General features: G+C 44.2%; 1 protein-coding gene across 1 annotated transcript; it reads left to right on the top strand.

The window, feature by feature from the left end:
* Positions 1 to 2,120: 2,120 nt before the first annotated feature.
* Positions 2,121 to 11,726, top strand: NWD1 (NACHT and WD repeat domain containing 1). The gene is given in 17 exon segments (XM_009708309.1): positions 2,121 to 2,196; positions 3,665 to 4,037; positions 4,127 to 4,377; positions 4,503 to 4,679; positions 4,715 to 4,901; positions 5,689 to 5,755; positions 5,757 to 5,849; positions 6,325 to 6,539; positions 6,918 to 7,141; positions 8,328 to 8,414; positions 8,417 to 8,452; positions 8,629 to 8,828; positions 8,956 to 9,182; positions 9,569 to 9,672; positions 9,928 to 10,072; positions 10,898 to 10,986; positions 11,521 to 11,726. Coding segments are annotated over 17 exon segments (2,757 nt in total).
* Positions 11,727 to 12,093: the final 367 nt, after the last annotated feature.

The following is a 12,093-nucleotide window of genomic DNA, read 5'->3' as shown; positions in this document are numbered from 1 at the left end:
GGACAGCGAGGTGTTTCCCGTCTAAGCAGATAGGTCAGCATTTACAGAAACAGTTAGAGCTGCAGTTTCTGGAAGGAATGCACGGGAACTGCAGACAATCTGAAATTAGTGGGCATATAAGGACACAGCTACTGCTAAGATTTTACATACAACACCTGTCCAGCTTGTGGCAGACCTCATATATTTTCAGTAACAGTTTTGGGATGAAGGATTTGACGTGATTGGATTTTCACCAAAAGACAGGGTTATAAGCTAAACCCACTCTCTCACTGTAAGGTTTGGAATTCACGTGGGCTGGAGTGTAAAGCCATACAAGGATTTCCTGTAACTACTGCAACCTTAGTGAGAGCTAATGAATTATTCGAGGGATATTACACCGAGAGTGCTTGCTCCTTGTTGGACAGCAGTGCAGACTTAGTAATTCCTAACTGCAGGGAGCTCTTTCCTCATCTGACACCGGCACAGACTTCATTAGAGATCACTTTTCACTTCGAACAGTCCCAAGGAAAGCTGCAGATACAGCCATTCCCTGTCCTAATTTTAGCATTCCCTCTTGTACTACTTTATCACATGATTATGTAGGGCCACGAATGTTTACATAATTTTGGGGAGAGAATACTCCAGTTCTGAAGAAATTATAATCTCATATGATAAAAATATGAAAGGAGAAAAATGTCCTTTTAATTTTGCAGGTGTGAAAAGTATCCATGAATATAAGACCTGTCTATCAGTGAACAGGAGAGGGTGCGTGCATGTGAGCACTGGGAGTGAGCACTTACGCTTGCGTTTGTGTGCATATATGCGCTTACTTTTCTTCCTATTTGCTTTGTCTTCTTATCTTAAATTTACCTAGTTTGTTGTTTGATTTAATTCACTGAATATGTCATTTAAAAGGTGTCACAAAGATTTTTCTAGAAAGTGGTAATTTCTCTTGTAAAAAGCACAGCAGGGGAAGCAGCCGTAAAAATTTCACTGACTTGAATGTATGAAAGATTCCCTGTGGGTAGCATTGCCTTTTACTGTCATTATTTATCACTGCTGAGACGGCCAAGTGTGGCTGAGTGGTCTTAAAATAGGACGGAGGATTTGCCGCAGTAAGATGTAAGAAATACATTTTTCTGGATCAATGCTGCTGTATTGTATTCTGTAAGTATGCAATCCAAAATTTTCAGATCCAGAATTTTCATATGAGCGAATAAAAACACAGTGTGACAAGCCAATATAGAACCTTGAAAATGCACTCGCATTGGTAACGTAGTAATGTGGGCTCGAGCCTGCAGACATCTGGAAACCACAGTTTTACAAGACTTAACTACAATGCCATCTATATGAACCTCAACACAGATGAGTGTTCCATCTCCTCAGAAGCCTCCTAGGAGTCAAATACTGCTGTACCTATTTCCTAGAACTTTTTGGATAAAGTATACTTGTATGCTTGAGTTGTATGGATTTCAATGCAGAGTTAGGTGGCTAATCATCTTCAAGCACCTAGATATGAGGGTTTACATCACTCTTTTGTTTCTATATTCAATTGGAAAAAAAGTTCCATGTATAAATTTCACTGGATATACTTCAGGGGTAGTTGAACTAGTCCTAATTATACTAATTTGCACAGAATTTCTAGCATAAAAGGGGCTATTGAAACATGGAGGATCTTCTATGATAACAGATAGGCTTGAAAAGTTGCAGCAAATAATCTACAGTCTTGAGGTTCCTTGTCCTGAAAGACTAAGTTGCTTACTTGGTCATCCATGATCCAAATCCCCATGTCTTTCACGGAAGAAATCCCTAACAAGAGATTTTGAATAGCTCAGTGTCTTTTGCAGAGTTCCAGTAATTAAAGTTGCATACGACTAGTGTTCAGACTGATCTAAAAATAAACGTGATAGAATGACTTAATTTTCCCATGTCACTGTTTTTACGATAGTATTGACTAGTCTAAGAATCTTAAAAAAATATTTTTGTGCAGGTAACTGACTTGAGATGGAACATTTCTGAGCTTGTAGGCCCCAATCACAGAAACACACAACTCTCTCTGGAGGAAACTGAAGCCTATCAGCAACTGTCAGGGGCTCCCACCTTCATGTAAGTGCTAGCACTGCAGTGCATACTCAATCCCTATGGCTAAAGGGAGAAATACAGAGCAGGCCACATGCACGCAAAAGGTCTACTGGACAAGTAAGGTGGCTTCCAAAAGTAAGTAGCCTGCCTGAGCAGCTTCACACATCAGCTAGCTGATGGGGCTGAGACATCAATAACTGCTAGTAGTCCCTAAAAGACAAAAGGAGCCCTGACAGGCACACACAAATAGCCCAGCCCTGAACACAGAGTCTCTTCGGAGCAGAAGATAACAGGGGTTGTGTGTATTAACTAGCAGGTATGAGGCAGATGGAGATACACATGAGGCAAGAAGCCCTTCCTCCAAGCTTGCTTCCTGCCCAATACCTCAATAGTGAGAAGGTTTTCTCAGTAACTAAGGAACAACTACAAATTCTCCATGCAAAGAACCAGAAATGAAAATGCCATAGCAACCACCAGGGACAGAGCAGGGTGTCACACTGCAAGCTGCTACCTGTTCTGTGCTTCTGCCCTACGCAAATCCCTCTGATCACTCCTTAGAAGTTAGAACCACTGAAAGCTCCCCACGGCACCAGCCCACCTCAGCTTCCTTGAAGCATTTTGGTGACAACCCCAAAGAGAAACCCACATCCAGAACTTCAAGCCTTGCAGAAGGGGAGAGGAGGCTGAGACACTGGCAGAAGTGCCACAGGTTGCTTTGGTTTTATAAAGGGAGAAAGGAAGTTTTGCTGAACAAAGAGAATAAATACGCAGTCCCAGGGAGCATAATTGAAGTACCAAGTAAATAAATAGCCAATTAATTATTTGCGCAAGTTGTGCCTGATTTCCCTTGAGACACTTCCACCAGATGCCAGAAACGGAGGGGCAGGACCATGAGAGCCCCACTACAGTGTTACTGCACCCACCCTCACCATCGCTGAGCTCCCCGCAGCTCACACCTCCGTGAGCAGCTCCGTATTGTGTGTGCAGATGGCACTAGTAGGCACTCAGGCAGTGTCTTCCTCAGACTGGCTCTCAGTGCGTACCTAGAAATCTCAGTACAGCCAGCCACAAAGGTTTGACTTCTCTCTCTTTCCTTTACACACACCAGAAGGGCACACTGCTCAAGGACTACACTGTGGGTTTGCACTCTGAGCTCATTCTGGCTGTTTCCAGACTGCATGGATACTGGATGCTGACCTTTTTCACGATCTCACTTTTCTCCATCCCAGCCTTCGGTTCTAATCAAAAGTCCCCAGCCTCAGTCCTGTTCCATTAGTTCCTCTCCACTCCGAAGCCAATCTTACAGCACCCTTGCAGGGAAGGAAGAGACTTGCTATCTGCCATGTCCCAAATCCTGAGGAGGGGGGTTGGTGCTGACTAGCAAACAGCAATACATCAGATAGAAATGTTTCTCCTTTTTTCCCCAGTCTCCCTGACCACCTCCAGGAGCATGTCTAGCTCAGAGGACATGGGGAATGCTGACCTGGTAGCATCATGTGAAATACAGAAGGACCAAGGGATGTCACATTATTGTTGATGGATGGCTTTTCCTGTGTTCTGATCTGAAACTGAATGCTCACATCTTTTTTTTTTTTTTTTTCAGCAATTGAAGAGGAGATTGGACAGGGTCTCCTCAATACCAAGGAGAGCAACCTGGGGGGTTTCATGTTCCTCAGAGAGGTTGAGGATTCCAACAGACAAATTGGGCAAGGGACAAACAGTGAGCTGTTAGAAAAAGAGGACAATCCGGACAGTGAAGCAAAACAGCTGCCCAGCAACCTTAAAGCAAAAATTGCAATCTATTATCCCAAACACCTCAAAGTACACACACTGGCATACACCAAAGACTCTGGGAACCCACAGCACAAGGAGAGTAACAAATACCTGAAACAACTTTGTGAACAGTTCACTGCTGTCACTAATCACCAGGTTTTAGAGAATCTTCGATACCGAGGACAGATCAGTGAGGCGCCAGGGTGATTTCTGCAGGAGCTCTGTGCCTGAAGAACTGCAGATTTTTCTGTGGGAGACAGAATTTATTGGATAACATTTTTCACTGTATTAGGCAGAACAATGATAAAACCCACACAACCCTCATCATTTATGGGCCACTAGGGTGTGGAAAAACCGCTGTGATGTGCAAACTATCTGAGCAGGTACAAGCTGTTTTAGGGCAAGACAGTGTAGTCGTGATTCGTTTGCTGGGGACATCCCAGCTCCATTCTGCCATTCACAGCCTGCTGAGGGACATTTGTCTCCAAGTGTGTTTAGCATTTGACTTGCCACCACCTCCAACCCATACCACACAGGCTTGCAGTGATTTAGTCTTGCTCCTCAGTAAACTCCTCCTCACTGTCTCCCACTGTGGCACACGGACACTGGTGGTGGTCCTTGACTCTGTGGAGAGATTACCTCCTCCAGATTCCACTGGTTCCCTACAGATTGCCCTCCAAAGGTCCACATCATCATTTCCATCTCCACTGCAGAGTTTGATACTCTGAAAGCTCTCCAACATGCTGTGCCCGAGGCTGAAGCATACTTTGAAGCAGGACCCTTATCCTGTGAGGAAGGTGAGGAGATGCTACAGATGCTCTTAGCATCAGACAGACGATGGCTAAGCCCAGCTCAACAGGCCTATTTCCCTTCCTTAGAGGTGAGCAAGCCCTGCTCTTCAAGATGGCCCTCCACGAGGCCAGAAAATGGGCATCTTACACTTCACCTTCAGAACCAGTGATTGCTAGCACAGCCCAGGACACCATGAAGCATCTGTGCGAGAGACTGGAAAAGTCACAGGGCACAGTCCTCGTGGCTCGTGTCCTTGGCTATATTGCTTCCTCACCGTGTGTACTGCTGTATCTCTGACGGAACAGCCCATATTTCCTGCTGTTCACAGGGAATCTGTCTAAATACAGCCAAAACCAGCCAAAGCTCTCAGTTCTTCGAGCCTGTGAATGTGTTCATACCTGTATTTAGCAAGCATAACATTCCTCTCGTACCTGGCAGCCTACCTAAACTATTGTCTTGAAGGGAGATGTTCTGGGATTACTTGGAAAAGGAAATGGAGCTCCATGGCTTATCCAGGCTCTAAGCTCTCAGCTGAGGCCGCCATGTGTGCGTGTAAACTATTGAGATTTTTGGTGATGAGCACTTTTGAACTGCCAGAAAAACCACTCACCCTCCCACTATGGATATCAGTGTAAACAGTAAGGAGGAGGATAAATAATTTCCTTTCATATATCACGCTTCACTTGCAGAAATGGGCTGTCAGACATGGAAAGACATTTTATCCCTTGACGATGAAATTCTCTCAAAGATTCACCACTGCCACCTTCCTTCAAGTAAAACTATCCTGTGCCTTTCTCCTCTCCACTGGGCACAGCTACTCAGTGACATGGGAGAGTGCCTGGCAGAACAGAAGGCAGATGACTTCACCCTTCTTTGCTTTGCACACACTCTTAGAGGGCAGAGAATGAGAAGGCTCTAAGTATGGGATGTTCCCATCCTGGGCTTTCAGGCACCCTGCCTAGACTCCTCTCCATTCTTAAACTCTGTCAGTGCTGAGACTGTAGAAAAAAAAACAGTTCTAACTCCCTGTCCCAGTACATCTATTACTTTTTCCCTTCCCAGGCAATTTGTTGAAATGATGCAGAATTGTTATCTATCAAAACAAGACCAAATCAAGAGGCATGTTTCTCCTGGCAGACTTCTTCAAGAGAACTTGGAGCTGGGGAATGAAGAAACCTCTTACGTTGCCACACTTTAGCAAGACCTCAAATGCCAAGAGGAAGGTGAGGAATATCAGCAGGCATTTCCATACCTGTAAGCTTTGGACCAGGGCTCTGTGTCTCCAGACTGCTGGACAGGGTCTGAAATCAGAAGACAATAGAAATAATAGTAAATAACACTATTCAGTATTTTCAACAGTGACAAAGATATAGACATATTTTAAAACCATTATCTCCAACCAAGGAGATCTAGAGTCATTTTACAAACTTTGTCATGCAGTCTTCATATATGTAAAAGGCTACTGCAACAAGGAAGGAAGTAATTTATTATTCACATCGGCAGAAAGGCAGCCTGCCTTTAGATTGTAGCAAGAGAAATTTAGAGTCATGAAAAACATTTCCTACTAACTGGAAAACAATGAAAGTCCTGGAAGTGCTGTCTGGCGTACCATGAGATAGCATCTAGCACTGAAGTTGTGAAAGCAAACAGATTAATTCACAAGCCACCTCTCAAATCCACTGTTGTGATTACTCCTAGGGAGCCCCGCAGCCACTCTGGTTCTCTGATACTCTTGCAAATCTGAGGAAGTTGAGTGAATTGCCATTTCATTTACTTAATGCTGAACAAATTGAGGAGCTAAAACAGGATCTGCTGAGTAAGGACTGGGCAAGAGGGGGTATACAGCGCTCTGCAGAGGCATGCTTCATGCCTGCAGCCACGGCTAAGAATCACAACCATTCCGCAGAGCATCAGTAACTGCTGTGAGAAGGAAGCTTGAAAAAGAGAAATTAGCTAACTTTTACGAACTGTTATCCGAGAATTATCACCACACTCCTTTATTAGCTGAAAGAAATTATCTAGGTCCTCCAAATGCTGAAAAGAAAACATACTAAAAAAATCTAACAAATTTTAAAAATAATACATAAAGCATTTAAAAGGCTAAAGAAGAAACTGTGACAATGAAAGCCCTCCACTTTCTCAGCAAATGAGTCCTAGTTCCACTGCCAGTGGCTCTTAATCCGTCTATCCCCTCCTTCCCCAAAAAAGCATTTTTTTATCTCAGTCTTTTCAGAGTAACTGTGCATTCTCAGGGCTGATGTTCTCTGCTCTAATAGTACTTCTTTCTGCAGGGAATATGAACTGGATCTGCCTCTGGAACAGAGTGCTGTTGACGACTTTGCCATGTGTACTGAATGCATTAGCTGTCCAGAACTATGCCTTGTGCAGGACACACTTCTCCTTCTGAAGCCATCGGTCAGCAGTATACACAGCCCTGACGGTAACAGCTACGTCAGAGTGACAGAGTGTGACACAAATGTTTACCAGAGGAAAGAACTGGAATTTTGCTTTCCAAGTAAGAGGACTTTTCTGAGGAATTAAAAGCAGCAACAAAATTCTCTGCTCTGGGATCCATCGAAAGATTTATAAATGCCTCATTCTGGCAGGGCCTCTGTAAGGGACGCTGAGCTTTCCTCTTTGCCAGCAGACATTTTGTCTCTTGGATTAGAGCAGTTCGCCACAACCAAAGTGCCTGTTCCCCACGTCTTGCAGAAGCACCTGTTAGCTATCTGGATTCCCTTGCAGCTTTAAAGCTAACTAGAGGAAAGGGTACACAGTGCTGCTCCTCTGTCTTCTCCTCAGAATACCCACTCCCCACTCAGGGGAAAAATCCTGCCACACCATTACATTTGCCCTTGTTTTACACTGTAGCCTTCCTTACATCATTCAAGTGCCTGGCCAGATAAGGCCAGCTCAGTTCACTCCATACTGTACATCACATAAAATACAACTACGGTAGCTCTCACAGGCCCACCAGAGTCATGTTCTAAAACGCTTTTTTGACTCTGCCCTCTTAGGAGTGAGTGTAATATACACAGAAGTGTCTGCCACGCTTCTTTTTTTTCGTGCCTTCTTACCCAGAGGTAATTGGGAAGCTGTGCCAGCAGTGTCTAGGCTGGTGCAGTGTCTGCCTCTATCCTGTTCTCACTCCGCTGCGCAGATTTCTCCAGCCACCCTACACACAATGCTCACTGGATTCCTCAAAGGTAGGATTAGCCCTGGGGACAGATACAGCCCACGAATGTATGTAATCATCCATCTGTTATGAACCAGATCCAAGAAACATAATAAATAAACCAAGAAGGAGAGAACATTATTTCTGTAGAAATACAGTTTTGCCTGTGAGCTTAGGGAAAGGCAGGATGAGAGAACATTATTTCTGTAGAAATACAGTTCTGCCTGTGAGCTTAGAGAAAGGCAGGATAAAGGTGCATTTGCCTTTGTGCTCAGTCATGCACCAGTCCCACTCACAATCGCTTCAACAAATGAGGATAAAGTGGGTCATTTTGTCGTCAGGACAACAAAAGCACACACTGACCTAGATATGTCTGAGGGAACCTTATCTTCCTCTTGGCACAGACTATGGGGTTCAGACAGTATAGGGGGTTCCAGTTGGGGAAATACAGCATATTAACGACCTCAAAAATGTCTCTTTTCTGTCTGTGGTATCAAGAACAGCCTCTCCTCTTTGTGTATCACAGCAGGCGTCACAGTGATGGCACTTTGCTCTGATTACCAGCTGCTGGTGGCAGGTTCCCAGGATGGCTCAATGCTTGTCGGGAATATGGAATTTTTGAGATGCTGTGTGCCCTTCCTGGGCACTCCAGTGAGCCTTCTCCACTTTTTATGGTTGGAAAGCTCTTTTCATGTCTGAAAAGAGCTCTGACAGCTTGGCAATCCTTGAGCTGTAGGCACACAGACACCTCCCACCTGCCAGCATTCTCCCAATTGCTGAAAGCACCGAGAATCCCTCATTTTGTGAATCCTCGTGTTATTTCATAGCTGAGGTGAGATGCGTGAAAGCGTTTGGAAAAGGAACCTGTGCTGTTCCAGCTGCCATGGATCACAGTCCGCGCATTTGGAATTTGATGTCTGGCAGAGCAAGGTTTGTTATCCAGGATAAGCATATCAAAGAACAGCCCTCACATCACCATCATGTGGATGAGGGGCACACAGCTGTATATTCTTCTTCAGATACAGGGGTATGGCCAGTCTTTAATGCTGAAAGAACAAGAACTTTCGAAGTTATAGCCACAATCACAAAGGTTGTAGGCAGAACAGCTACCTCAGTCCTTGCCACTCCTATATCTTTTGCTACCTCTTTACTAGGTCAAAGCTTGGCACCTAGAGACAGCAGAACGCATCTTCCAGATTTCTGGAGAGGCGTCAGATGCATGGATGTGTTCTGCAGTCTTCAGCCCAAGGCTGGTGACTATGACTGTGTCTGAAGGAGAAATGCTGAGTCTGGGGAACAGCAACACTGGCGAGCTGAAATCCAAATGTCAGCTATCACGGCTATGGGAAGAAACACCAACGTCCAGTGTTCTGATGCAGAAGTAAGGGAAGATGACAGTGGGATTTAGCGGGGGATCTCGATCCATGGTATACACCTACCTGTTCAACTTCCTTACAACATTTCTTGTATTTTCTTATAATGCCCAGAGGTTTACTAAGCCAGTCAACAGATCTGATAACCAACAGGCCTTCCTTCTCCATTCTGAATAGAGCATCCTCCTCAGACTTCTGTATCCTAATTTCCAAATGGACAAGCATAACACTTTCTATCCTGCTGCACTTTATAGCTTTGCCCAATACCATGCAGCCAAACTAAATTTCACTGCTAATCTATCCTCTTTCCTTCATGAGAGAGGCAGCTCAGCTCTCCTAGCTTCATGTCCTACTCTTGCCTTATTTTTGTGCAGAACTCTTTTGATGGAAACAGTCCGCTAAAGAAGCTTCCTGGAAGGGTTTGCTTTGTGATGGAGTCAGAAGATGAGTCCATTCTTGCTGCAGGTTCAATAGCACCCATTCCTTGGGAAGGTGTCGGTAATGGCTGCTCTCCCACATGCCAAGTATCCTTCAACAGGGGCCAGCATGTGGAACTTCCCATTAGCCTGGCCTTATTTAACTATTGTGCTTAAGGGGGTAACAAAGATTGGGTGAAATTCTCTTTATGAAGAGTCAGAAATATAATATATTAAAGAAATAGAGGAATTAAATCATATGCATAAGGACATGGCATGACTAGTGTGGACTTATTCCTTTATGACTGCCCTCAGGCCCAAGTGTTTCCTTTGGAAGGTCACAGAAGCCAGATCTCCTGTTTGGAAAGCAGCCACGGAGAGCAGCAGGCACTCAGTGGATCTGAAGACTCCCTGCAGTGTCTCTGGGACTTGGAGTTCTGTCAGGAGGAACCGGAGATGTGCTATTATAAGGTACTACCGTGGTAAGACAGTGTCCGTAGTCGATTACTGCCCTGAGCTGTCAGGGAGGATCCAGCTGACAAGATTCCCAGCTCCCAAAGAGAACATCCAAATCCTGAACATAGCTCTTCAAACTGACAGGCAGCAAGCTATTCTCAGTATCTAGGTCTGATTTTAAAGCATCCTTACATCTAGATACGCTATCAAGGTGTTGACACTGCCTAAGTGAATGAGTGCTGTTAACACCACTCCGACTCTAAAGTCATAGGAGTTATTTATCTACAGCTTAGTACTGCTCATTTAGCTGGTGTAAGCTAGAGACACAAATCAGCGAAGAGAATAAGACTTCACAAGTTAACAATAGCAACAGAAGAGGTAAATTGGGCCAGCTCAGAAGAATCCATCAGGGGAAAAACAAAAAAATGATGGAGGAGGTTGGATCAATGCTGTTACTCCTTCACCTGACAATAGACCACGGATGTGTCTGACCTACTCCTTTCCATAGGTGGAATAATGGGCTTTTGTACAGTCATACCAGGCTCTCTTCCCTGCACAGTTATAGAGTGCTTCACAAGCTAGGGGCTTTATTTTGTGATACCTCTCACCCTCCTTCCAGGATCACTCTTGCAAAAATCTTTATGTATTACCTCTTTTCTTAAGCATTTAATAACCACTGAATACTCTAAGGCTTAATCTTCACTTCAACCTGTATTTACCAGCATAACAATCTAATCCTAACCATCCATTTTCAGTCCATATCTCTCCGGAAAGGATTTTCTGTGCTTGCGTCTCAAAAGTTAACAAGTACTTGTAAATGGCCTCGCTGGATCAGTCTTCTCTCCGGAAAGGATTTTCTGTGCTTGCGCCTCAAAAGTTAACAAGTACTTGTAAATGGGGTCGCTGGATCAGTCCATTACAGTCTGGGATGTTGCAAGCAGTGAGCAACCGTGAAAAGCTAGCAACAGCGAGAAAGTCTGGGATGTTGCAAGCAGTGAGCAACTGTGAAAAGCTAGCAACAGCGAGAAAGTCTGTTCTCCTTCCTGTATTAAATAGGCTTGCAGTATCCTTCATGTTGTAAGAAGGGAAACACGCCATACAGCAACAGAGACCAGAATACCAAATCCAGAGGTAGTGTATTAGCATTGTGCCTGGAACTGCAATTGCAAGACTACAGTTGGAGTATTCTAGCACACAGTAGAGAAAAATATTCTGGGTTCAAATATCAGCAGCAAGTTTAAGGGCAAAGCAAGAAAGATTTCTATAAGTTTCTATTATGCAAATCATCTACAATGCTCTAAGGAGAAACAAGCAGCATGGCTTATTTTCTCCTCTCTCCTCCTTGCTCTTCACGTGACCCAGTTTTACTGAGTTCAAATTGTCTGGTGACAAAAGACCATTTGAGGGAAGTGGCGTATTTCAAGTCCAAACCTACTACACAGCAAATGCTTTCTTCTGAGCTTGGTTTCCACAGGTGCCTTGCTGGCTGTACTGTGTGTGTACACAACGGCTAACAGAATTGTACCAACTGCAGATGGATTTGCTGCAATAATAAAAGTTGGTTACATATTTTGTGAGAAGTTTCACTGTCCTAAGATCACCTCTCCTAGGTATAACCCACTCCAGAACATTGTGGCAACATGTACGGTAAAATCCAGAAAGAAAGACAGGGAAAACTGAAGCAACCAACAGTACAACCAAGGAAAATTCTTCTGGGAGCCTGATTCATTCCAGCAAGCTCTCTCAAATCTGTTCAATGGTGTAAAAAGCAAAGATGAACAGGACAAACCAGCATAAACACCCAGGACCGAGCTTGCGGGTTTCTCTTTCTATCCTTTTGCCTTAACGTCTCAGAATTACAACAATAAACATTGCTGAAAACTCCCTCGCTGTGATTATTCAGTCTATTGACATCTTGGCACAATACTACTGCTGTCGCGTACCACAGTAATAACCACCTAAGAAAGGTAAATAAGAAAAAAAAAACCTAAACGCAGGTTCTATCCCACTACACCAAAGCAGGCACCATAGACCGCAGCCCCGCCGG

This window comes from Cariama cristata, unplaced genomic scaffold (assembly GCF_000690535.1).
Source record: "Cariama cristata isolate BGI_N322 unplaced genomic scaffold, ASM69053v1 scaffold10239, whole genome shotgun sequence".
Classification (NCBI taxonomy): Eukaryota; Metazoa; Chordata; class Aves; order Cariamiformes; family Cariamidae; genus Cariama; species Cariama cristata.
Note: the sequence above shows the minus strand (reverse complement) of the source record. Positions and strands in the feature narration are given on the sequence as shown.